Source organism: Sander lucioperca, chromosome 3, assembly GCF_008315115.2.
Source record: "Sander lucioperca isolate FBNREF2018 chromosome 3, SLUC_FBN_1.2, whole genome shotgun sequence".
Lineage (NCBI taxonomy): Eukaryota > Metazoa > Chordata > Actinopteri > Perciformes > Percidae > Sander > Sander lucioperca.
Genome location: NC_050175.1, coordinates 8,001,021 through 8,028,937, shown reverse-complemented (window position 1 = coordinate 8,028,937; position 27,917 = coordinate 8,001,021). Strand labels below are relative to the sequence as shown.

The window sequence follows — 27,917 nt, the reverse complement described above, 5'->3', positions numbered from 1 at the left end:
CTGATTACCATATAATTGCAGCCATTGTATTTGACATGGAGAATTAGCAGCCCGCTAGGTGGCTAACTGGCCTTTTATTCAGCTTTGGACTGGACAAAAAAACACACCCACACACAGGCAGACATACACAACTCATACTGGATGGAATATGCATATATGTGCACACAATTATTTGTGTTGTAACAGTTAAATCCCAGCATGGAAACCTCAAATTTCTCAATTTCAAATTTTTTACTTTTCAGGAACAAAGATTAACAGCTTTCGATGAAAGGTTTTTAAAGCCCAAAAGATGAGAATCTCTCAGCTGCTAGAGGAACATTTATTACTTCAATGAACTAGATGTTTAAGGTTTTCACATGTAAATAGTGAATAGGATTTAGATGATTCAAGTTAAATATTCAGTAACGGAAATCTGCATTGAAGAGATAAATGGAAATGAATAATTCTCATTCTCAAGATTAACCTCCAGACTTTGTCACCTCTCTCACACCTGTTTCTGTTGAGCCACCACATGGAATCAAACTAGAAATGCAGATAAACATCTTTCTTGTTTCAGCGGCTACGTTGTAACCATCCGAGTTCAAGGATCAGTGTTCAAACACACTGGATAATCTGCTATGGCCTATTCAAATTCCTCCTTTCCATTTTGAAAATTACACACGCCGCCAGTTGTTAAGTTGTGAGCTTTTCCCACAAGGAACCACGTCCTCAGACTTTGAGGCACGGAACAATTTGATTTGGTTTCTGGCATACGAGTCAAGAGGGTTAACAAGACCCGCCGCCATGGAGTCCCTTCACCCCACGTGTGGCTAAACGATCACTTCCCTACGCGCCTCACATCGCAACAAATCTCTTTTCATGATCACTTTTCACTCTTTTCTCTTTCCTGCCTGACTGGGTCTTTTTAAACTGAGAGGGAGAGGAGAGAGAGTCAGGGAGAGAATTTCGTTCCCTCTTAAAGGTTTTGTATGTGGACGGCTGAGTGAGCGTCCATTATAGAAAAGGCCCAGAACACCACTGGATGACCCTGCTAGGAGCGACAAAACCCAATTGGTCACGGCCGCCAGCAGCTAATGGGCCAGAGAGGAATAGCCCTGGGTGGGTAATGACTGTATTCTCTGCCTTTTCTTTACGCCCTTCTGGTACCCCCCCACCTTACCCCAGCAGCCACCAGCCCCTTACCCCTGCACCCAACCCTGGGCTATACTCTTCTAGTGTCATATTCACTAACACACACATTTACACAATGTTGTTGGTCACAGTGTCTGTCTGTGTGGTGTACTTGGCAACAGATGTTGCAGACAGATCAGTCAGAGGGAATCAGAGGAGCATATGTTTGGATGAGTCATGGTCCTCCTGCCTTTCCCACACAGTGGAGCTCGATGGAGGAGTCTCTGTCCGACGGAGATTTGGACTTTTGGTACATTCAGTCTGTGAACTAAATGAAATGCATTTAATGCATGAAGGAACAAAAAGTTGTTGACCAATGGCGTCAAAAATGCAACCTTATAATTTGTTTTCAATGAGGCTGCTGTATTGACGCCAATAAGTCCCCATACCTGAGGGACAAAATTGGATATTCCATCAGTGCCTTCCAAAAAGACTGCTCTGAAAAGGACTCAGTATTTTTTTTATCTGCCTCCTCTAATTTAGGTGACTTAAGCTACTTGGTTTAGATCAGGGGAGTATCATGGTTACAGTGTAAAAAACAACAACAAATACATTAATTGCATATCTTTGAAGGGACACAATTATTTTCATTGTCAATTAATCTGTTGATTATTTTCTCGTTTAATCTATTAGTTGTTTGGTCTATAAAATGCCAGAAAATTGGGAAAAAAAAGGCCAATCAGTGTTTTCCAAAGCCCAATATGATGTCCTAAAAATGTCATGTTTTAGAAAATATTCACATTAAAAAAGCTGGAATCAGAGGATTTTTACTTTTTTTCTAACAAATCAATTATCAAAATAGTTGCCAATTCATTTAAAAGTTGTCAATTAATCGATAAAAATGCAGCTCTACTCCAGTCCACTCGCTTCATAAAACGCAACACTTTATCCAGTTCTTAGGACACCAGGCGGAAAAAGTCAAGCAGCTGCAGGTGTGGGTGTGTTGCTCCAGTGCTACAGATAGAGGTGAGAAGATGAAATACAACAACAAAGTCCAGTTTAACTCATCAGAAACCAAGACACTGCACAGCATTTTTAAACTAGAATGAGGCAGGTGTGTACACGCAGGAAAGTTATCACAGCAATATTTCCCTAACTTAAAGTGTAACTCTCGCCAAAATGCAACCTAGGGTCTTTTTGTGAATGTACCCGAGTCAAACTTTTGTTTAAAATAATAGTTAGGACGAAACACCAATTTTAAGATTTACCGTTATTTCGTTTTTCGTTCAAATGGCCTTTTGAATGGGAGTGCTAGGGGCACTACTATGATCGCATCAAAATCGCTATTTTTAAAACTAGGGCTGTCAGCATTAACGCGTTAATCGCGATGCGATTAAGGGCCAAGCATAACACATAATTTTTTTTAATCGCATAAATCGCATGCCGCAACATAACAGCAGCAACGAAATTCTGAATGGCGCTTTTTATTTTCCAAAACTCCCGGATGGGTCGAAAGCCATATGCACATTGTGTAAAGTCGAATTAAAATATCACCGAAGCACGTCAAGCTTGAGCTACTTACTACTTTAGCTAATTACTACCACTCTTGCAAAATGGGTGGCAACTAACTGCAGACCTGTCAGCATCGTAGAAGACTCGGGTCTTAAAGACTACGGTTGGCATGTTCTGACCCATCTTATACATTGCTGTCGAGGGGGACAGTAGTTTCACGCATACACAGCCTGAATGTCACGGAGAAAGCAGCCCTACTGGAACTGCTGCAAAGTGATGCAAGGTGATCACTGGACGTCAGTGAGTAATTAAAATTATTTAAGAGTTACTGCACACTATATCGACTCTAGATTCAAATGTGTGACTAGATTCACACATTTTTCTTTTGTTTACAGTAAATAAATAAATACTAAACAAATACAAATCTTAAAATCATGTTTATAAAGTCACTTTCTTCGCATTCATTTGATTCCCAATCAAGATACACTGGTAAGAATTGCTTTCCATTGTTAATATGTACTTAAAAACAGTTCTGAAATGCAAAATAATAGAATTTTAATCATGTGATAAATCGCGATTAACTATAGAAATTCATCGATTAATCGCGATTAATAAAAATTAATCGTTTGACAGCCCCATCTAAAACACTAAGAAGGCTCGACACAACATGAAACTGCTCCAAGTATCACCAGGGTCTCTAGACCTTAACGAAAGCATTGACAACATTGTTTGTGTACACAGAGTTTACTAAAAATAAAGGTTTTGAACAACTCATTTAGCTGTTGGTGTTTACGCTATCCGTCATATTGTCAGTCAGAAAGTGTCAATCTCTGGGCGCCCAGATAGCTCAGTTGGTAAAGTGTGCGCCCATATATAGAGGCTTACTCCTCGACACAGGTCGAGAGGTTCAACTCCGACTTGCGGCCCTTTGCTGCATGTCATTCCCCCCCTCTCTCTCCCCTTTCATTTCTTCAACTGTCCTGTCAATAAAGGCCTAAAAATGCCCAAAAAATAATAATAATAAAAGAAAGTGTCGATGTCCAAATATGAATAATCGGACTCCATAGGAGGAAATGTAATTCTTATATGAGGCTCCTTTTTCAACTACAAGGTCAATATTGTTTTCACTAACGATAAAACAATGAAGTATCCGTGCATTTATATGAAACTAAGCTTTAGGAGCCTTCCATCTTTACTCTCCTCCCTGTAACGTTGCATTCGGAGATCGACAAATTTTGACTGGCAAGATGGCGGCGAGCGGAAAAACCAACTGCTAAGGTGAGTTGTTCAAAACCTTTTTTAGTAAACTCTGTGTACACAAACAATGTTGTCAATGCTTTCGTTAAGGTGTAGAGACCCTGGTGATACTTGGAGCAAAGTTTCATGTTGTGTCGAGCCTTCTTAGTGTTTTAAAAATAGTGATTTTGATGCTACTATGAAGTACTGCCCCTAGCACTCCCATTCAAAAGGCCATTTGACCGAAAAACAAAATTACGGTAAATCTTAAAAGTGGTGTTTCCGTCCTAATTATGATTTTAAACGCAAGTTTGACTCGGGTACATTCACAAAAAGACCCTAGGTTGCATTTTGGCGAGAGTTACGCTTTAAAACAAGTGTTTTAGTTGTCTAACTTTAACTATACCTCAACAAAGGCTATATTTCCCTTTATTAGTCAGACTGTTCCTTTTATTCCCACTTTATTATGTAGCATGTTATTAACGCTGGTCAATGTCTGGAAATAAGGAGCCTGGGATTTGTTGATCCTTCCATGTTGGCAACTTCAAAGTCCTTAAATGAGGTTCCTTTATAATTGCAATTGAGCTTGTAATGACAATAGTTGGCGATTCCTTTAATAGTTGACACTTGATCGATTAATATTTACAGCTCTACTTCAGTCCACTCCACAATTCTTGGTAATTGCAGTTGAGCTTCTAATGAGCATTTAAATGTAGATACTGTCATTGATGATAAAGTTACATCACTTTATCATCAATGACAGTATCTACATTGGGCAGCATAGACTTTGAGTTTTTTAAATTCTCATGTATTTGAGTAAGTGTGACCATTTATGAATTTATTTATTTTTTGTACGCTGAAAAGAAGGATAACGAGTTTTTTCAGTAATCTATCAAATCATATGGTGCAGTGTTTACCACTAGGCATCTCAGGAAATTCCCCAAATCATGCCTTTTAAGTTTTGATTTAATGGCCAATTTAACTTCATTTCTCAATGTACAAACTTCCCAACATCTATCTGATGTACAAGAAGTGGTAAATTGAATTGGGAGAATGTAATTTTGATACAGAGATTTTGAAAATGTTACCACTCCAGTTGAAGGCTGAGATAGCTTAATTCTACGAATGGGAAATCTACTTCCAGATAGTAAAAAATAAAAATATAAAACAGACAAAGGGGAAACAGCTTCAATGATGTCTTAGAAAACAAAGTAACAAACTATAAAAATGAAGTAATACATTTTCTAAAAAGTTGCTTGCTATTTATGATGTTTAATTTTTTGAAATTGGCAACAATGTTACAAAGTCACACTTTGATCAACACCTTTGCATCCTTTTCTTTAATCAACATTTAAATATAAGTATCGGATTGGACTCCGACTGGACTACTAAAAATTAAAGGACTTGGAACGGGTTTGGGGCCAAAAGGATTTGATGCCGACATCCATAGTTGAAAATATAAAATTAGTTAAATAATTAGTTAATGATTAGTGATTTGTTTTGGTTGCATAAAAATGAGACCTCCTGGATGGAAGAGATAGCCGCTTGTTTGTGAAAGTGAAATTGACGATAAGGCAGTACGGTTGGGGATGCTGGGTGGCAGCAGATAGGAGGGGTTGATGGAGAAGAGAGAAGGAGGGGGCGGTGGGGGTGGTGGGCAGGTCACACTGGCTCTATTCAGGCCTAAGACAACACCACACAGAATGATAGACTCCTCATGATTGTTTGTCCCTCATGGGCCATTCTCCCTCATGTCTCCCTCAATGGCACCCTTAGCCGCACATGAGAGGCTCCCACAGGTACCAGAGAGAGAGAGAGAGAGAGAGAGAGAGAGAGAGAGAGAGAGAGAGAGAGAGAGAGAGAGAGAGAGAGAGAGAAAGAGAGAGAGTGTGTGTGTGTGTTTGTGTGTGTGTGTGTGTGTGTGTGTGTGTGTGTGTGTGTGTGCGTGTTTGGGGTGGAGCGGGGTGGTGGAGGTGGGGTTGTATTTTAGAGATAAAGCCTCCTAGTCCTATGGTTGATTGCTCCGCTATAGAGACTCACTCAGTGGCTCTGAAAGGCTCCCTCAGACACCAGTGAATAAACTCTTACTCTTACCCTTCTATACATCACCCTCCACCCTCCTCCTCTGGCAGATCCACCCCCTCCACTCTCACTTTGAATTTTCTGGGGATTTGAGCACAACCCCTCAAACCCTCCTCCCCACCCCAAAAGTCTCCACACTTCTCCAGAAAAAGAAGGGGAAAAAAAGTCTTTGCCTTTCTCTCAACCTTTTCAAGCTTACAAACGTTCATGACTCACAAAATGGACAGTCAACATTTCCATATTGACCATTGTATGCACAACGCTGCTATTTGGATATTCATGGCTAATTGAAACACCATTAGGATTAATTTATCTCCGAATACTTTTTAAAACTTTACAGGAACTTTACACGTCAGTATCAATAATCTCACATTTGAAATTACATATAACTAGGCTCCCGGATAGCTCAATTGGTAGAGCAGGCACCCATATATAGAGGTTTACTCCTCAACGCAGCAGGCCCAGGTTTGACTCTAACCTGCGGCCCTTTAGCGCATGTCATTCCCCCTTCTCTCTCCCCTTTCATGTCTTCATCTGTCCTGTCAAAAATAAAGGCCGAAAATGCCCAAAAAATAATCTTAAAAAAAAAAAATTGATATATATAGCTGTATTTTGTTTTGTTTATTTTGCTTCCTCTGTTCATCTTCTCTTCTCTCGTATTCGTTACTGGCTTCTGATACAGAATCACACATAACATAAATCACACTCCTTAAACCCCTTTTAAAGTTTGACAGCTTACCAGGATAAGCAGTGGCAGGAAACAGAAGTGCTGCACTCTGTCAGTCTTCCTTTCTGTCGACACATGAAAGAGACAGATGCTGAAATGGCAAGCTAACCATTAGCCTGCATCTCTAAAGACCCTAGTTAGCACTGTCGTGGCTCCTGTCACCAGTTTCCTGGCTGCAGGAAGAATCCATGTGACTGACACAACAGGATGAGCTGACTAATTCATCCTAACTGATCAGAGGAGGGAAGTTACTAAATCCATTTACTAAGTTACCAAGTACTCTATAGGAACACAGTTCTGATGTTCCGGTTTCTTTCCGTTACATTTTGGGAAACAGTCTACTTTTCCTCCATTTCAGCAGACAATATTGAACCTTTATGTGATGGCTTTAGTTGGTAGTTACTTTGCAGTTTCAGACTTTCCTCTCAACATGATATAAGCAAAAAAATAAATCTCAGAAGATTTTCTGGATACCCCACTATTGTCTGTGCCTTCTAAAACAGTTACAAATCACTATCGGACAAAAATAAATCAGTTGTATGATCTGACTCTATGGCTATGTTTAGACGGAAATGATCTTAAGAGAAAACGCAAAATTGGCGTGCATATGGTGACGCAAAAGTGTGTGATTCGAAAATTCGATGTAGTATACACACCAGGCGGCTAGGTGGTAGTGTGAAGCACTGCCACACAACACCACCAAGTCTGTGCGCCTGCGTAGAACCTTCCTTATACTTCTCTCCGTGTAGTAGTGCGAAACCAAATCATGGCGAAGCAAAAGCTGATAATTTTGTCTGGACAGACGAGGAGGTGTGGACTGGGAGTCCTGCCAGTCAAAATATATAGACATATTGACTGAATTTCTTCAGCAGTATCCTGTACCTGGAGGGACGTCATATCCACACAAGAAAGACGCTATCTGGAAAAGTCAGATATCATCAAAGCTGAAAGCCATCCGGACCAAGTATAGGCAGGCTGTGGATACCCAACAGCGGAGTGGCCATGGTCGAGTAATCACTCTATATTTTGATTTATGTAACGAAATATGGGATGGGTCGCCAGCCACCACAACAATAGAGGCTGCAGACTTTTTTTTGGGGGGGCATTTTAGGCCTTTATTTATAGGAAAGCTGAAGACATGAAAGGGGAGAGAGAGGGGGAATGACATGCAGCAAAGGGCCGAGGTAAGAGTCGAACCCACGGCCGCTGCGTCGAGGAGTAAACCTCTATATATGGATGCCCGCTCTACCAACTGACCTATCTGGGCGCCCGAGACTGCGGACTTTTGCGGTTTTACCCTTTAGAAAGGAACGCGACGGTGGAGCATTTTTAAGATTTCCACTGTGGAGGGTGGTTTCACTTTCTTGCGTTTTTAAGCCCCAAAAACGCCATCACCGTCTAAACGAAAGGCACATCTGATAAAATATTTTTCTGTTTTCACCCACAAGCATTCTTGTGTAAACAGGGCATATGTTTAAAGGCATAATGAGTAGGATTTGTCGGTTGCTGTTTGTAAACACAACATTCAGAGTTGGCTCCTCCTCCACTGCGCAACGAGTTAAGCATCTACGGGGCTCGCCAACAGGTGAAAGCCAACCCCAAATTCACTCTCGTTTTGGAATGAACTTTGTGTGCTTGGCTTTTCCCCTCGCTATATTTGCGTTTTTTCAGCACTGTATCCGCCCTTTTTGTAGCTTTCTCTTGGATGCGTGCTTACGATCTGACACCTGGTCGCTACGTTTTTATAGAGATTGACGCCCAGAAACGTCCCGAACACGGCAAAATGAAAATAAAAGATAAAAAAAAGCAGGCTGAGGTCTCTGTACACTGCCACACTCTTCTAGTCATAAGTGATGATTGAGAGGGATTACTTTTGTGTGAGTCTCATATTTTACACATTGTTTGGTTACACTTTACTTGAAGGTATCTACATAAGAGTGACATGACACTGTCATGAACGTGTCATAAACATTATAAACAAGTCATAAACGTGTATGACATAACGCTTCTTTTAGTAAGTGTCATTTGGTTTTTGTTATGACAAGTTATGGATAGGGTTAGAGTTAGAGTTAGGGTTAGGGTTAGGGTTCATGTGTCATGACAGTGTCATGTGTTCATGACAGTGTCATGTCACTCTTATGTAGATACCTTCAAGTAAAGTGTTACTCATTGTTTTTTAGGAAAATCCTACTCATGTGTCTTTTAAGGTTCAAGACACAACTTGGTTAGGTTTGGAGAAGGATCATGGCTTTAGGTTAAAATTACTTTTAAGATTAATTTGCTTTGTTAGTGGGACTTTAGGGGACCTTCTTCATGTTTACAGTAGTCTATATCCACGACGTTCCACTTCCGGGATTGCTCTCGTTCTGCCAGAAATTTCACTCTTTTTGGATGTCCGTTTTCGGATGTCCATTACCTTCTGCTTTCTTCGTGTTGTAATTTTAAACTCTGGTTGATTTATAAGGACTATGGTTAACTGCTCCTTAGATCTCTGCAGGGTAAATCCAGACAGTTAGCTAGACTATCTGAAAACAACCTTTGAACGTACTAACGTTCCACGAAAATATGTTCCTTCCCGAGGCAGAGGCACTTGGCACTTAGCACCGACCAAGACGATTGTGATTGGTTTAAAGAAATGCCAATAAACCAGAGCACATTTTTCTCCTATCCTGGAATGCTGTGTGAACTAGCCAGACCCTCCTCCGCAGTGCTGTGGAGGAAGGTCTGGCAATGCAAGACTATGGTTACAGTAATAACCACACGATAATGGTTCACTGCTGGTAGGAAAGACTCTGGTGTTTTTGTTGAGCCCTCTATCCAGCCCATCCTTGTGGTGGCTCTATAACAACATCCACTACTTCCTGCTTTGCTCCTGATGCAGAAGAGTCAGAATTCCTACCGCCGCTAGAGGGCTTTGTCACTTGAAAGTAAACGTTTCCTAGGGATTTGCTGGAACAACTGATGCTGTTGATTTCCATGGGAGTAAAGTCTCAAATTTACTCGAGAAAGGTCCAAATCCTTTAACTGATCTGATAGCAGAAAAATCCCCAAATTGGAGCTGTGAAGGGTGTTTTTTACAGAGAGTGGGGACTTTTATTTTCTTAACACTCTGAAAAGAAGCATCTCTCACAATAATTGTTTCTTTTTCTGATGCATGAAGACTATTTTACTTTTTTGAAATGTACTTTGTAATGCAGCACTGTTAGTTGTGATAGAATATTTTTTCATAGTGGTGTTTACAACTTTCACTACTGCAACTGGTCGAAATACAAAACAGATTTGAGGAATAACGAAGAAATTAAAAAAGAGAAAAGAAAAGTTATTATACTGTTGATTGATGCGTTTTGCAAAAGAAAACAGAGGAAAGAGCCCAACGGATATTTTGAATGCAGCTCAGCTCCCATGTGGTCGTCTCTCAAAACTGTGCAGTGAAGATGAACAGAGAGTCAATGCGTCCTCAAAGACCTGGGCGGTGAGGCTTTCCACACAGCGGTTTGATTGACACTGTCTGTCACAGGCAATGAACTCAACTCTCTTATTCTTTTTTAACTGTCCTCTCGCTCCCGGGTTACGTATGAGGGAAATTTAAAACAAAGTTGCACAGTAAGGATGATCTCTAGCTCACCCAGTAGAGTATGCGCCACATGTAGTCCTTGGCAGCTGCACGGGTTAGAATCTGACCTGCGGCCCTTTGCTGCATGTCATCCTCTCTCTCTCTCTCTCTCTCTCTCTCTCTCTCTCTCTCTCTGAGAAGAGTAGGATAAAGTGGAGAGGGGGATTTGGAGAGAGAGAGAGAGAGAGGATGAAGTTTTAATTAAGTCACTTCTCCGTTTCTAAGCAGACTTAATTTAGCCATAGTTCCTCACGAGTGTACGAGCCGATTGAAACAGAGGTGAGGGAGAGGGCTGGAGGGTAGCCTATATATTAGATCTATTGTGGGAGAAGATTTTGAAGTGCCTGAATGTGTCATTAAAAAGAAAGTAACAGATGGAGAAAAAAAGACAAGTAATCAGTTGGCCCACTTTCCGTCAATAAAATGAACTGAACAAAATATTTACCTTCTTTTTAAAGGATTCACTATTACACCATGCACAGTTTGATTTCAAAATTGCCAAAGGCAGGTAAACTGGATGTTTGTGGTGAAAGTGCAGATTGGAAAATAATGTAAAGACCTGAGGAATTAGCATTTAAAATAAGTTATTCATTCATTTTTATTTGTTTGACTGATAATTAGCCTTCCTCCTTTCCAACAGTGACACTATACATACTCACATTTCCATTCTTAAACCCCTGACTTCCCAGTCACTGTCATACATTTACATGTTCTAACCTTTATATGTAAAGCTAAGAGGCTAGAGGAGCTGAATGTTGCCTCCTTATGGTGCAGCCTGGTTTGAGCCATTCAAATTCAGCCTCAGTGTGGAGGTGCAGGGCTTTGCATATTCCTCAGTCCTCTGGGACCTCAGCACAGGCAGGCCTACCTTTGTCTGCACCTCAGCCTGTGGACCTCGGGGAGTTCTTTGCTCTGATCAGGCCTCCGTTTAAACAAGTGAAACAAAAACAGCATTTAAACCAACCAGGTTCCCTTCCCGTTACAGATTTATTTGCAAGCTGTTGCCCTTCTGCTCCTGGTCCGATGGTAAATGGTAATTCCTCAGGTCTTTACATTATTTTCCAATCTGCACTTTCACCACAAACATCCAGTTTACCTGCCTTTGGCAATTTTGAAATCAAACTGTGCATGGTGTAATAGTGAATCTTTTAAATAGAAAGTAAAGGTTTTGTTCAGTTCTTTTTATTGAGGGAAAGTGGGCCAACTGATTACTTGTCTTTTTTTCTCCATCTGTTACTTTCTTTTTAATGACACATTCAGGCACTTCAAAATCTTCTCCCACAATAGATCTAATATATAGGCTACCCTCCAGCCCTCTCCCTCACCTCTGTTTCAATCGGCTCGTACACTCGTGAGGAACTATGGCTAAATTAAGTCTGCTTAGAAACGGAGAAGTGACTTAATTAAAACTTCATCCTCTCTCTCTCTCTCTCTCCAAATCCCCCTCTCCACTTTATCCTACTCTTCTCATCCTCTTCCCTCCGCCGCAGCCGCATCTCGTCCAGCAGACAGAAGGGAGACATCGTTGACTTGCACTCCAAGGTCTTCACTTGTTCGCCGGCCTCAATAGAAACTCTCCGTTAGATACAATGACCTCGCAAATTAAAGGAATGACTGTCCAAATTAAATCAAGCAAGGCAGCCCCATGCAGGCAGCCCCCCCCCCCTTCCTTCCAACCCTTCAGTCTTTCTCATAAGCGAGAGGTGAGCAGAGAGACTGAATGGAGGTTTTCTTCCCAGTCCTCCTTGAGATGCTACTTCTTGCTAATTAACTGGTGCTCTTTGTCATCCCCTCTGTGAGTATGAAGGACCTCAGGGAGACTGAATAGAGCTTTCTCAACTGGCAACCCTTGCCAACTGTCTCTTGCTCTCATGCACTCGCCATTCTACTCTCTTTGTCAGATGTTGCAATAGCGAATTAATTGATGGCGCTTCTATTAATTAAGTTTCTTTGCGTGCCATTGATGCCATCGTTGCTAACTTGTGAATTTTTTGGTGGGAAGCGGCTGATTGTGATCGGCATTTTTGTGCGTGGCGGTCATTAAAAATTTATTTTCATATGAAAGAGGAGTAAAAACATTAACTTCAAAGTGTATGTATGTGTGTGTGTGTGTGTGTGTGTGTGTGTGCGTGTGTGTGTGCGTGTGTGCGTGTGTGCGTGTGTAGTCTCTTTGCATGTGAATGCAGCCATGATCCCTTGACTCAGGACACAGCCTATCACGGCCTGTTATCTCTAATCCTTGAAATATCGTCCCAGTTCAATGAATGGTGTAAAATTGGAACATATGTGTCATTATTCTGTAACTTTCTCATTATACCGTGACCGCCTGTTTGTCATCTCATCCACAGCCTCCTTTCACAGACAATTTCTCACAAGCTGCAAACATCCCATATAACAGTCATTGCAAATAATGTATTTTTTTCCAGGCAAACATGCAGACATTTCAGTTTCTCAGATTGCGTGAATGATCAGTGCAGATTTACTTCAAGGAGATACATGAATAAAACTATGTGTCTGCCTCTAACAACAAGTGGTAGCAATCATTTCCCATCCATCTGCTGGGATCTTGGAGATTGTCGGAGAGATCTTGCCAGGCTGCGCTGTTTGGACACACGTCGTAAATATAATAGGGTTGGACTCTCAGACTGTGGCACTGAGATTTGCTTCTCCCTTGATCAATTAGTCTCTGCTTGTCCCACTGTATCTGCCTCAGAGAAAATAGTGTAAAGATCTATCAAACCGTAGACACAAAGGCAAGACGATGGGAAAACATTCACGGAGAATCCATGGTCATGGATAATAGCTGGAATCAAACTGTCCTGTGAAAACTAGAAAGCAAAACAACTGGAACAAACTCTGTCTCTGTGTGTGGCAAGGCAAAAAATAGGTCACTCTCCAAGTTTTCACATCTTTCATATTCCCAAAACAGAAGGCAAGCTGGAAGAGCAGGTTGAGCTCCTTCCATCCTTAATCCGGCTCATGTTTTACCAAATGAAAGGATAACGTCTCTTCTCGAAGCTTTTCCTCAAGTGATTTTCTGAAGCCAAGTGAAAGTTTCAAATTCCTGCTCTGCGGCTTGTTGTCTTTGGAGTGGACACTCTCTCAGGCCTTTGTGCTCTCCTTGACCCTATGTGTCTTATCATTTGGCCCTGCAGAGCAGAGGTCACCCTGCAATAGGTGACCCTTCCCCCTGCCTGCTCCATTCGGCTTTTGTACAAGTACAAGAGGTCTCTAGGAAGACTCTCCAGCTAAAGATAATATACAAAGTACTCTAATATAAACCCCAATGCAGCTTTGAACGAACGGGAATGGAAGACGAATGAAAAAGTTGGAAGTGTATTCAGATTTACAGACTTTAACAGTCTACTATACAGTTTCTAATTCTTTTTTAAAAAAATAGATATGCCTTCTCTTCCATGTTGCTTCTGGTGGACTGGCTTAACCCCACATCCTGGTCATGAGTTCGTCATGAGAGGCCAATTGCAATCCTGGTGCCTCTGTTCGCTCGGCTGACAGCTAGGGGAGAACAAACATGAAAGTTGTCCTGCGTCTCACCGTGTCTCTGATCTCGATAAACTGTGTCATTTCTCGCTCATTAATCTGAGACGGCACTGAGCTCAACATGGCCGCTAAATCTAAGGAGAGTGGAGGCGTGAAGCAGAAGAAAGGGGGAAATGGACTGCAGGAGATGGTGAAAGGGATAGACGAATGATGGTTTGGAGAACTGACAGGCAGAAAAGGGGCGTTAAAGACCTGGTGGAGCGTAGGTCAACTCACCTAGGGCCTATTAGATCCCCCATAATGCAATGATGGGATCAATTACAGGCCACAGTGGGACTGAGAACCAGCACAGGCCAATGCCTCCGAATGGCTGTATGTGACTTTGAGATGCAGGACTTTGACTGCTCCAGGAATCAGACCTGGGGGGTCTGCTGTGTGGAAAGTCAGTCAGAGCACATTACTGCGGTCTGTATGACCAAAGACCCTGAGCATCGTGATGGTCATCATGCCTCACAGAATTTCAACAGGGTAAATGGACCGGCTGACGGTCCACATCCGGGTTGAAGAGAACTGCAGTGGCCCTGATGGCTTCAGCAAACTGCCACCTCACACTCGGGTGTATGAAACCATATGGCGGCTGTCACGGCTTTATCAACAGATGTTTGATTTACTATCTCCAAAAATATTATTGCATAACAAACGTAGACTACTAGACAAGAATATGCAGTGCAATCAAAACGTATTTGGACAGTTACCCATTTTCTTATGTTTTGACCTTTTATACTGCAGTGTATTAGGTCTGAAACAAATCATGATGATGTTAATACGCTCAGGCTGTTTTCAATCACTGTTCGTACTTTTACCTACGAAACGTAATGCACTATAATTTGTATATAACCCACGTAATTGTGTGCCAGGACGTGCAGGGCTGCTTTAGCAGGAAGTCAGACGACGTAGGACAAAGAGCGACAAAGTCGGCGGAGGAAGAAGGAAAGAGGTCGGGTCAAATACACACCAGACTTTAACCCAGGAGACTATTGTTTCTGTCCCTTGTGAAAGGAAAAATCAACATTTACCTATTTTAACTTACTTTTGTTTTACGTAATTTACGTACTTAACTAATTCCACATTTGTAACTTACGTAAAAAACACACTTTAAACCCAAACCATAATCTTTTTTTCTAAACCTAACCAAGTACGTTGGTTGCCCAAACTGATGAACTGCACACTGATCGCTCATGTTGCTGGACATTTGTAGGATAACCCCCAATTTCCACCAACTGCGGAACGGCTGCGGAAAAGCTGTGGATCTGCTCCGGAACGGCGGCAGAGTCATTAGGTTTCCATTAAAGTCAATGTGTGTATTTCCACTGACTGCAGAACAGCTGCGTTCTGACTCCGTCCCAGCTCCAGCGGTCCGCAGCCCTCCGGAGCAGATACGCAGAGTTTCTATTTCGACAGATGCCGGAGAGCTCCGCAGCAATTCAGCACACGGCAGATTGTGCGGGACAGGAAGTCGAGCACAGAAACAAAATAAAACATCCGGTTAATATTCAAATTTAGATTTATATTTTAGATTATATCCGCAGCCGTTCCACAGTTGGTGGAAATTGCGTCACAAACGGAAATGTGTGCATAACCGTTGTATGAGGATACGTTGACATGCTAGCTCTCAGCTAAGGCTGCAACTAAATGCTATTTCACTCTTAATCTATTGATTATGTTTTCGTTTAATCGGTTCTGTCTAAGCCCCCAGAGCCTAATGTGACATTTTTTTAATTACTAGTTTGTTCCAGCCAACAGTCTGAAACCCAAAGATGTTTAATTTATAATTAGATAACAGAGAGAAGCAGCAAATCCTGACAATCCATGAAAATTAGTTTTCTGTCAATCACAATTTGTAATAGTGTACTAATTATTTAATCACATACACACTTGTTTAAACTCGCTTTTGTCTCATGTTTGTAACTTTGGGTTTTAAGTTTTTTTCTTTTATTTTATTTTATTTCCATTGGCATTGTAGTTATTTTTGGTTGCTTATTTTCTGTTGGATCCTACTGTATTTTAACAAATGTTTATTATGTGAAGCACTTTTTGACTTTGTCTGTAAAAGGTTCTATATCAAATAAACGTATTATTATTATTATTATTATTATTATTATTATTATTATTATTTGATTAGTGCAATCAATTGCCTTCATGTTATACATAATCTCCCAGTTTTAGTGTACAAAAAGTAATCAGTTAAGATAAACTCATATAAAATGTAATATTTGGTGCCATATCATTTGTTGACACTAACAGACGCTACTGTATCTTCCCTGATGATGCTCTGTCCTCACTTCTACTTTCAATTTGGCTTTAAATGCAACAGTTTGATTAGTTGGATTGAGATTAGACAGTCCAGAACACTGTTGACCCTAAAAAACTGTTATTGGCTTGTTTGCATGTTTGAGATCAGTGTCCTGCCGTATTGTTTAAAAATTGTCTATAAAAAGGCTATAATAGTGGTAATTTGATGTAGATGTTAACACCATCAAATAAAAAGCTGTAATTCAGCACTCTATCATCATTGTTACTGTTTCATTTCTGATTAAATGGGCTTGAGGATGGAGACATAATAATTCATAGTTTCTGACTGCACTTCAACATGATAGCTGGCTGAAACAACACACTAGAATAATGCTTAAGAAAGGATTTCAGCTTGTGGATCAAAAGAGGGATTCATCCAAATAATCAAGTTATTTTTGGAGAATCTTGAAATGCATCTACTGTACAGTGTGATGTTTTAAAGTGCCCATATTATGAAAAAAACACTTTTTCTGGGATTTGGGGTGTTCTTTTGTGTCTCTGGTGCTTCCACACACATACAGACTTTGAAGAAAATCCATCCATGCTGTTCTGAGTGAGATACGGTTTCTGAATGTGTCCTGCCTTCAGTCTCTGGGTGAGCTGGTCAAAATCGGCACGGCTTGTGACGTCACACGCCGAAACGAGCAGGCTAACCGCAACCATTAGCTCATAGCGTTAGCGTTAGCACGCTAACGCTAATGCTAACGCTAGCATGCTACCTCGTTCTCAATAGCAAAACACTGCTACAACACACAAGTTCACCATAATCTACAAAAGAACTACTTACATGTGCACCCTCATTTAGAAGTCTCCCGGCTAATCCTGCCTTGTAACTGAGCGAAGTTGTAGAAACAGCCTTTCTTTTACTGTCTATGGAGCTAGCTAGCTGACATGATCTACATCTGAGCTACTGTGCATGTGCGAGTGCAATCAAAGATAGTACAGAAGAAGAAAAAGAAAAGAGGTCTCACTCTGTAGCTAAAACAGAGACCAGGTGAAAAGAGGATCTGCAGCAGTGAGAGAGAGCACTGCAGTACAACACAAATATGGTGTTTTTTGAAAATTAAACCATGTAAACCTATTCTGGTACAACCTTAAAATACAATTATGAACCTGAAAATGAGCATAATATGGCTGCTTTAAAGGGCATCTCAGTCATTTCCATGCAGTCCAAATGCAACAGTAGCCTCGGCTGACACTGGTTTGAAATACAGCATCAGAAAAATCTCCCACTATCAACTCTCCCTAAAACATTTCAAGGGAAATCCACAGAATCTGAAGGTCAGCATTGTTTTCTTTGGTCATGTTCATTCATTACAACATAACCACTGAACTCTTTCACCCGGCACTGTTTTTTTCTCCTCCACGTGAAAGAAGACAAGTGAAAAAAGCTAAATGTTCTGTCGTTTTGTTGTTGATCTTCGATTAATCATCAGAGGCCTAGTGCAAGAACCGTGTCCAGCCTTGTTTATGAAGGGCTCAGCTAGGGCCCTTTCAAATACACACACACACACACACAAAATCACACAGTAGCCATGCAAACACACTTGTGCAGCAGGAGCAGCAGCAGCACTGAAAAGATCACTGGTTTCCTCCTGTTATGCAAATGCATCAAAACGCTTGAGTGAGAATTATATATGAATCCAATGAGGCTTTTTCTCTCTTTTAGAAATGCTTAGCCACAAGTACTGAGAGCCCTCAATGGCAAGCGTCCGCTTCACTCCCTGGCCATGCGTATTATTCAGCTTGACGAGACGCAAACTGACATAAGCACCCGGGCTCACTTTCACCCACTGGCAATCCGATTATATGGCCAACACGGCATCAATGCTGCAGGGCCAACAGGCAGTGAAGTCCGTCAAGCATCCCCTCCTCCACCCAAGCCCCTTCTTTCCCCATTCATACCTTCTTCTTCTTCAACTGCTCTGCACAGCTACCCCTCCCACATACATACACACTTCTTCAAGCTTCCAGCCCAATAAACAACAAACCTCCTGGCCAGAGTCGCCAAATAGTTACAAAATAGTGAAGTCAAACTTAAAATTGCTCCTTTTTATGGATGTGTCTTTCACGGTGCATGACTAAAACAAGCAGCATTCCCTCATTTCATAATCACATATGGCGCACATAACTTAAAACCCTGCAAACAGGCATTTTATTGCATTTTTTCATCTATCTCGAGCTTGTCCTTGCCGGCTGTGCAGCTTCTGCAGAGCACAAAGACAGTATTAGGCAGCTGCATGTGGTGGCCTTCTGAACTCTGTCTAGTGCCCGTTCATTCCATAATAATCAGATATTAGAGGCTATATCTATATCAAACAAGTGCTTCAGGTCAGCCTGACTGGGAGAGCCACCACTAATGTCACGACGGGACTCCTAAGCTAAACCGGTGTTGACAACCACACAGCCTGGCCTTCTTTTCCGTGCTGCGCGGTGACGCTTGGTTCCTCAGACGGGGCACCCGTTGAACCAGTGGGTGTTTACATGACGCTACCCGAAAAGACTGCCAGGTGCTTGGGGGGGGTTTTTGGAGTGGAGGCTCCTCTCTTGCAAATCGCTCCGCATCCGTGAAACTAATGTAGAGATGAGATTAAACTCTCAGAGAGATACATTTGCAATTGATTAACGCTGAGCCACTGTGACAAATTGTATATACTTTTGTGTGGATGCGTGTGTGTGTGTGTGTGTGTGTGTGTGTGTGTGTGTGTGTTTGTGTGTGGACTTAATACAATATCACTGTCAGATTATTAGGTTAAAACCAAATAGGTTGGATAAACAACTACTTACACACCCAATTCTGAGTATTTTTAAGTTGCTTAAGATGCTTTTGTCAAAAACCAGAAAAAAATATTTAGATTTTGAATAAATTCTAATAACTTCAGGTAGAGCATAATGAGCCAGTGGAGGATGTTCCACCTGCCTGCCTGTCCCTTCTAAAACAAGGATTTAGAGGACTACTTGTTTCCTCTGCGCCCCTCTGTTTTGTTTGGTATTAATGAGCAATTAACTTTGCATACAAGGTCACAGACAATGGTATTGGTTGTCAGATTATGCTAATGCCGTTGGCTGTGGCTGCACTGAATGAGGACAGGGAATCCCTGTGAATAGACAGGGTTGTGGCCTTTCTCCAAGATGAGAAAATGATATGCAAACTGTACCAACATGCGCTTTAAGAGGATTAGGACACCACTCGACATCCATACTGACAACTGCTAATAAATGAACAGCATAAAAAGGGGAGGCAAGTGTCCCAGTCTGGACCAGAAAGAGCAATTCTGCTCTGAAACTTTCTTCGGTTGAAAGTGGAACTTATGTTGTTACAGTTTGGGCAGTTAATGAAAATGTAAATGTAAAAAGGCATGTTCTTAATGATGTGACTTGAGTCGTTAACGTGGGAGGCGAAGATGGGATCAAAAATGATGACAAAAGCCCAACTGAAAGAATTCCGTGTGGGGTGAAGCAGACGAAAGAAAAGAGCCCGGTGTGACACTAAGAAGTTGAACTCCCATGGCCAAGGAGAGGGAACAGGTGCAGCCAGAGTTCATACAGAGCGCTTTGTGCACTGATATGGCTCCAGTCCATTTGGGGAAGAGGGAGGGGCCCATGTTTAATACAAAGTTAATATCAATTTAATGCTTGTCACTGCTCTTCTGAATCTTTGGGCATTGCTAATTCGCTCAGTGTTGAGCAGAGCTTTTTGCGCCAGATGCTGCAGCAACCTTGCCGCCGGCGAGCTGAGGTGAAGCCGCGGCCAAAACACCCCAAGTGGGAGCCACTGCTGAGGTGAAACCGGTCGTGAACTGAATCCGCTGAAATAGATGTTTGGTTAACTTCACATGGCAGGAGCGAGGATTCACTCTACGAACTGTGACATCTCAAGGCACGATGGATTGAGTCTAATAAAAAATGATGTGCAATGGTGGCAGAAGTATTCAGAAACTTTTCTTACGTATAAGCAATATTACATTGGAAAAATGCTTCATTCATATTCATTCAAGTACAGGTCCCACACTCAAAATTTTACTTTAAGTAAATTATGGACAACATTTGACATATTGACAGCAAGATTAAGTAGCCTATATATTATTGTGCAGAAGGGCTCCTTTCTGAGCTTATTTTTAATGATGTATTAATATACTGTACAAGCAGCATGTCAGTGTAGCTGGTTGAGGTGGAGCTAATTTTAACTACTATATGTATAACTGAATCTATGGCAATGCATCATGTTTATGTAAAATCAGAATCTGCAGTGTAACGAGTATAGCTTTCAAATAAGTATAAAGAAATATAAAATATCATAAAAATGAAATATTTAAGTAAAGTATACAAGTATTTTAAATTCAACATTTGATGTGTCTATGTCTCCAACTCAACTTTATTTACTTATAAACTTCTTAAATAAGAATTCTGACAATATTACAATATCTCTGTACTGCTTTTGGCTATTCTAGTTAGTTAGTTAGTTAGTAAGTAGTAAGTCTATATCCTTCTGTCTATTTTCACTTATAGATAAATAATACGTAATATCCATAAGCTGAGTTTCTTATGATATCCAGTGAATGTATTAAAGTTGATTGCCTGCTTGTCTTTGGCAAGCAATAGAAAATGGCTAAATCTGTCACGATGGATGTGTTAAGTGAAATAAATTGTTTGATTTACCAAACCCTGATTGAGTTGGATGCAGGCTAAATGGCTGCAGGGCTGAGATGGATGGACTGGATGACCGGTGTCGTATATACGAGGCTGCAACCAGTCAGCACAATCTGTTCATCCCCGGTTAAGTGAAAAGATGGGGAGTTCCCTTTTCCTCGGTGCGTCCACGTCACCGATAAATAATGAGGGAATAATAAACAGTTAACCACCTGTCGGACCCGAGGCACAATGGGACGGCCCATAGAGAGCCTTTCATGCATGGGTAACATATTTACTCAGCTCCTTTCACTTAACGAAGCAGAAAGAGACCCAAGACAATGGTTAAGTTCAGCTATTTGGTAAACTGGCATGGCCCTGTAGGAAAAAGTAGCTACAACAATACAATCATATTCAGATAAATTGTACAATTGGATATATATTGTACAGCTATGTTGTACAAAATCTAGCTGGAAATATCTGAAAACCATAAATTCATTTAGGAATTTTTTAAGTTTAAGTGTCAGTCGTCTAATGGTAATCTCTATATTATATAATAAGTGGTGTAAATAAAGATGAGTAATCCTCCCTGTAGGCCTATCTAAGGATACCATAAGTGAGCTAATCCCTATGGGGATATTAGCCTATCACAAGTGAACATAAACACAATGAGGTGGTGTCAGTATGAATATTATAGGTATATAAAACGCTGAAATACCACAATTAATATTGTACGAATACATTTATTAATGCAATTAGGGCTGCAACTAACAGAGTCATCGTCGATTAATCTGTCGATTATTTTCTTGATTAATCAATTAGTTGTTTTGTCTCTAAAAGAAATTGTGAAAACATTTCAAAATGAGTGTTTCCCAAAGCCCGAGATGACATCCTCAAATGTCTTGTTTTGTCCACAACTCAAAGATATTCAGTTTACTGTCACAGAGGAGAGAAGAAACTAGAAAAATATTCATATTTAAGAAGCTGGAATCAGAGAATTGAAAAAAATGACTTCAACCGATTAATCGATTATCAAAATAGTTGGTGATTAATTTAATAGCCGACAAGTAATTGATTAATCGATTAATTTTGGCAGCTCTAAATACAATAGCAAAAATGAAGCATTGGACACAACAAATGTGTAATAATAATAATTTGTAGTAAACATATATAGTGTTGGATCTGGTGATGATGGGCTAGACAATAGTATAAATGATCCCATATGTAAACTTTACCATGGGTAGTTGAGTCCTAGGATAATTATGATAAAGTGATGGGACTTTAGTGGGCTCTAACAAGGAGGAGGGGGTGTTGTTGGTGGTAATGTTTCAGAGATGTTCTTTTAATGGCCTTAATTCAGCCGCAGCCAGCTGTTTTTACTCGGCCTGGTAAAGGAGCGGGGACGTGGCAAGCTTGCAAAGCTCGTAGAAATTAGTCTCGGTCAGCCAGAGCAGCCTATGCTTCCTGCTAACCATCTGCTTACCGCTCACAAAAGGAGGATTTCGGGCAGCCAAGTAAAGGAATATGGGCTCATAAAAAAGCTTTGAAGGTCTCGTTACTCAGTGGAGGTGTAGCTGTGGTGACGGAGCGCTGTGTGTTAACGCCTGTTTGTGCGTCGTGCATGCGCTCATAAAGCAGACGCACCTCTGATAAGCGCTGACTCTCTCCAAAGGATCATTTCACGGAGGCGTTCCCTTTTAATTATCGGATTGTGGCCAGTTTATATTAGGTTGATGTCGAACCACTTATCGTTATTTGAGATGATGCAAACTGACTGGTTTACTTAAGACACAAATGTCACTCAGTGAATGTGGACTAATGTGGACAAACTTAAATTGGTCTTTAAATTAAATAAATTTAAACAGTTGGCCTTTCTTCTTTAGGTTTTTTTTTGGACTGATATTAAAAAACATATTCAGAGTCATATGGTCTGGCAAAACTAAATCAAATTAATAATAAGCTATAATAACATGATCAAAATAATAGGCTATTAAAATCATAATTTATATTATTTGGTTAATATAACAAGCAGACTACTGCGCAAAGACTTACCATAAATCCTTATTACAGGGATAGTCCGGTGTTTTATGGAAATGTGGAAAAAGAGTATGAAAATTACAAACATATTTTAGTGTAACAGATCCATCTGAATTTAGACTTCTACATAAAAATGCTAACTCGAGAGTTATATAACAATAAAAGGCATACATTAAAAAAATGAACTATAGACAATTTTAAATACAGATTAATCAAATAGTAAACATTAGATTTTTTTGTTTCTTGAAAGATTTAAAATGTAAATCAAACTTTTCCAAAATGTTTAATTGTATGCTATAGGCTATCTTATTTAAATTGGGTATTAAACTGGCAACAATTAGGCGGTTTTTTTTCTTCCTCTTTTGGTCTGCAATGTATCTTCGCCTGATTGCTTTGCTTTAACGGGTTTTCAGAGGCAAAGCTGACAGAACACGACTATAAGGCTCCAAGTCGCTTTAATAAGAGTTGTATATGGGGTCTCAGTGTCCGCTCATATGAATGCGTTTTAAATCAAATCACAGATGCACTTTTATTCAGCCGGTTAAAATAGCAGAACAAAACCGTCTTTAGAAATAAAGCTTTTTTTATTCCTCTGGGCCTTTTTTTGATGCGGAGAGAGGGAAGGAGAGAAAGGCCGAGGGGCGCCTCCTCCGCAGCTGAGGGTGACAGTTAGTTCATGGTTAACAGGATCAGGAGCGCACGGCTCAGGCCGCACACTTCTCCTGTGCGCACTGAGCTGCGGCTCTGCGCACTGAATGAAGCCTGTGCAAGAAGAGTGATATTTAACACATCTGTTAAAGCGTTTTGATAGCAGAAATCCGTTTAAGACATTATTCCATGACGAGGGCCAGATTGAGTGTTGAGAATCCTATGAAACCCTAAAACTGATTTACATTTGAGATGCTGCGCAGCGTCTGCAACTAGTGCAGAAAATGTAGAGATTTAACAATAAATATACTCAGTTATGTATTATAAAGTTTAAAGCCTGCTTTTGTCTGCTTGAAGGTGTTTATTGTTGCAGCACTGAAAATAGAATAAAAGAATATCTTTACATTTTTAACGAGTATATATATTTTTTATATCCTGCATAACATAAAGACACCCTGAATGGACAAGAATAAAGTGTCTTTTTTTTTTTTTTCTTTTTTTTAAAGCAGGCTCATTAGAAGTCTCCATATAATGACTGGACTGTAAAGATTGCTCTTTAATTAGGCCGCTTGCCTCTGCCAAACAAAACAAATTGAAAGGAAAGTGGTCAACATGCAAAATTGATGACTGAGCCCCTTTTGTGCTGGGGACATTGTGTGTTGCTTGCTTATGAAGTCTAATGCAATCATAAATTGCGTCCTTCGGCCAATCAGCGGGCCGGGGGATGCGGCATGAAAGCGACCCATGTGGAGAACTTTGTTGAGCCCCATTGTTGAGGCTGTCAGCCCTGTGCGGAGGGCAGAGGAGGGGGGGGCAGGCTGCTATAAAACTCCTCTCCCCAGAGTGAGGAAACCAGAGGAGTTAGCAGCCATTCACACGACTGATTCTCTCCCAGCTGACACGAGGAGTATCTCAGATTTCACACACAGATTTTTTTTTTAAACCGGGACCATGATGATCCCAAGCGTGCTCGCGCCTCCTGCCTTCTACCCGGGGCTGTACCGGCCCGCCGCTGCTCTGCCGTTCCACCACAACCTGCCGTCCGCCTTCCCGACCCACTCCAGCTTTCTCGTGGAGGACCTGCTGCGGATAAGCCGCCCCGCCGCCTTCATTAACCGGACTGTCCCGTCAGCGTGCGCTTCCCTGCCCACAGCCACTACCACCTTGTCCTTCAGCAACGCGCCCGCGGAGCGCGCGGTGGCTACGACCGCGGTGACGCGCGAATCGTGCTCACCGAAAATGTCGGTGTCGAGCAACAAGGACCCAACTTTTCTCAAGTTTGGAGTGAGCGCCATCCTCGCACCTTCACCAAAGACCGGTGAGTAGACACCCTCTGTTCCTGCCTTCAGTTGGAGTTGATGCGCATAGCCTATTCTTCTCATTCAGGAATGATTATTAACATGTGTAATGTTCCTCCACAGTGTCCTCACACCCGGCACTCCACAGCATGCACTGCAAGACCTTCCCCATCCCCTGCTTTGACGGAACCTTTCACCCCATATTCAGGACGCCTTATTTACCAGGTAGGTAGGCGCAACTTTTACACACTTCTCCTTTATAGATCCATCTCTCTTAGCCCTTTAGAATTCTGTCTGAACTAATTGCATTTAAATGTAAAACACTCTCGCACCCTGTCATAGCCTTTTTTCTTTTTTTTTTTTACCAAAAAAGAAGAAATCACTGTCTTATTAATGGGGACCGCTGGCCCCTGCCCGGACCCACACCCACCCCCTAATTAACCAATTATCCCAAATCGTCACGCTCTAAATTTGAGGCGGGGTGGCGAGTTATAGTCCCCCCTGTTTCCCATTGGGGGCGTTTTGGCATTTCTCTGGCCCGGCGTTTTCCCACAGAGCCCGGGGGGCCACCGGGCCGCTGTGGTGGGCAACAAAGCCTTCAGCACCGTGACCAATTTGGTCAGCTCCCACCGGGCGAACCACCCACACACCCCGGAGAGTGACTTTTACCAGGGGGGCCAAAGGCGTGAACCAGTCATGCACTAATTTCCCTATTAGGCGCTATTGAGAGTTTTCAATATTCTCACAAGACCACATAGCGCGTCGTTGTTCCTGATTCTTCTGCGGCCACAGGGCAGCTACTGTCAGGAGGACGTCCAGTTAGCATGTATGCAGACAAGTGTCTCGCGCGGTGGGAGTTGAAGTAAAGCGAGTTTTTTTTTTTTTTTTTTAAAGCCCAACTGCGTCGAAAATGCCCCAGCTGGGGAAAGTCTGCCCCTGCATGCTGCACGGCGCATAGGATAGGTTACCACTGACCTCCAGTCCTCACTCTCTCTGTGGCCTAAACGCTTATTCTCCATGCGGGCCAATCAACGAGTTGAGATAAAGAATAATCTCTTGGAAAAGTCTATAAAGTCGCTAGTCCGTGCTTTCATTCAGCCAAATCATAATGGAGACGGAGTCTTTTCATGGGCTCAGCTGAATGCCTCAACAAAACAACTCCAGCGTCCTGAATAGCTTTTCGTGTTCATTTAATGAAAATGATTTGAAGGCACGAAGGGGGAAAAAAGCGCCATTCCCCTCCACTCTTCACCCCGGGCATCAGTATTCTGGTATGCAGTTGTGTTTAGTTTGAAAGTGTAAATCTCCTTTTGTTGCGATAATATATGGCCTTCGCCGCCTGTCCAGAGTCTTTTCTGCGTTAGTTCATTACTACACAATTACCGTTCACGGTTTATTAACTCCTCTATCCGCCCTCACAGGGTTCCTTAAAGGATATGCTACCTCTTTACCATACCAATGCGGTTGGGGACCGGCCAATGTGCTAATTAGTCACCTCGTGCCATTTCACTCAAAACGTATTGCACAGTTCCAAAGGAAGAAAACTTCCAATAATAACTGGTTGAAAAGTATGTCCTTGAAGGGAAATATCATATTCATAGATGCCTGAGTTTAGATTTATAAAGCAGTAAGATTTTTCCATCAACTAGTTTTTTTTTTCTCCTGAGATGTGGCAAAGGAAACACAGCTAACAGGTTCCAATTTCTCTTCTGTGTTTGCATTGTAGTATCTTCATCCGTGGTCCCCATTCCCGGGACCTTTTCGTGGCCCCTGGCCGCCAGAGGGAAACCCCGGAGAGGGATGCTGAGGAGGGCGGTGTTCTCCGATGTACAGCGCAAGGCCTTGGAGAAAATGTTCCAGAAACAGAAATACATCAGCAAGCCCGACAGGAAAAAGCTGGCCTCTAAGCTGGGCCTAAAAGATTCACAGGTAAAAACGTCAACAAAGTGCTTGAAATATTCAACACATTGTGCTTAATTTACGCGTTATAAAGACTGCTGTTGCTCATTCCACTTGCACCTGACGCAGAGCGTTTTCACTCACGGTTTTCTCCACCTCCACAGGTGAAAATCTGGTTCCAGAACCGGCGGATGAAGTGGAGGAACTCTAAGGAACGAGAGCTGCTGTCATCCGGCGGCTGCCGCGAGCAGACGCTGCCCACCAAAGCCAACCCGCACCCGGACCTCAGCGACGTGGGCAAGAAGTCCTCCGCTGAGGAGGAAGATGAGGAAGAAGAGTTCAGAAGAGAGAGAATGAGGGCGGAGTCCAGCATCTCCTCTCCATCTCTTTCCAGTAAGCACTCGGACTTCTCAGAGTCAGACGAAGAAGAAATAACAGTATCTTAATTTATTTTAAAAAGCAAATATAGACTATAACCCTTGCTTTGTTTTCATATGAGACTGTGACCACATTTGTAAGAAGCTGCCGGCCTTAAAGAGGACCCCATAAATGCCAGTGTTAAAAAAAAAGTTCCACTCCAGTTTGTTGCTTCATCAGCGCATGCGCACTGTACAGGATCTGCTTCTGAGACACAATTTGCTGTTTTGCACAGCTTTGTTCAATTGTATAGTATTTTGTACAATTTTGTATGGAAATTTTATGCCAAGAATATTGAGTTGCTTTTACCTTGACCTTGAATAGAGTTGTTTATTGAAAAATTTAGTATTTCGATAATAATTTATATGAATTTGTTTAATAAGTATTATGTGTTGTATATATGTTTATTTCACACTTTTTGTACAAATACCAAATAAAATTGTAAACAATTCCAAGTCAAGTGTGTGTCTTGTGTTTGTGTGTGTGTGTGTGTGTGTGTGTGTGTGTGTGAGGATAAATGGTGATGACTAAGTGAATAGGGTAAACATTTTAAATAGATATCACCATGAAACTTCCCCAGTTTATAACTTACATTAAGACAATTCTTTTTTGTATTACAAGCTTTCTGAAAATGTATATTTAAATATGCAAATGAGGCACTATCAAACTAACTACTAATAAATATGTGCTTATTTGCATACATTTCCATTGGATAATGCTGGGTTCAAAATTCTTGTTTCATTTTGTTTTTATATCAAAGTCAAAGGTTTTTACAGATTACATTTTGGATATCTCTTATCACGCCATAAATAAGAAAATACTGTCAACAGCCATAAAAATGTTCGCCATGTTTTAG

At 41.4% G+C, this 27,917-nt stretch overlaps 1 protein-coding gene across 1 annotated transcript; it reads left to right on the top strand.

The window, feature by feature from the left end:
• Window positions 1-24,316: 24,316 nt before the first annotated feature.
• dbx1a (developing brain homeobox 1a) lies at window positions 24,317-27,516 on the top strand. The gene is made up of 4 exons (XM_031323758.2): window positions 24,317-24,765; window positions 24,869-24,970; window positions 26,472-26,674; window positions 26,809-27,516. Exons 1-4 carry the CDS (start codon window positions 24,399-24,401, stop codon window positions 27,088-27,090), a joined length of 954 nt encoding a protein of 317 aa, XP_031179618.1. The 5' UTR covers window positions 24,317-24,398; the 3' UTR covers window positions 27,091-27,516.
• The last annotated feature ends 401 nt before the right edge of the window (window positions 27,517-27,917 follow it).

What these genes read in the sequence shown, in the direction of transcription:
- dbx1a (XM_031323758.2), top strand. Translation starts at nt 24,399, where the DNA reads ATGATGATCCCAAGCGTGCTCGCGCCTCCTGCCTTCTACCCGGGGCTG. An exon ending in CAGGACGCCTTATTTACCAG is followed by an intron (nt 24,971 to 26,471) that starts GTAGGTAGGCGC and finishes TTTGCATTGTAG; the next exon opens with TATCTTCATCCGTGGTCCCC. An exon ending in TGGGCCTAAAAGATTCACAG is followed by an intron (nt 26,675 to 26,808) that starts GTAAAAACGTCA and finishes CCACCTCCACAG; the next exon opens with GTGAAAATCTGGTTCCAGAA.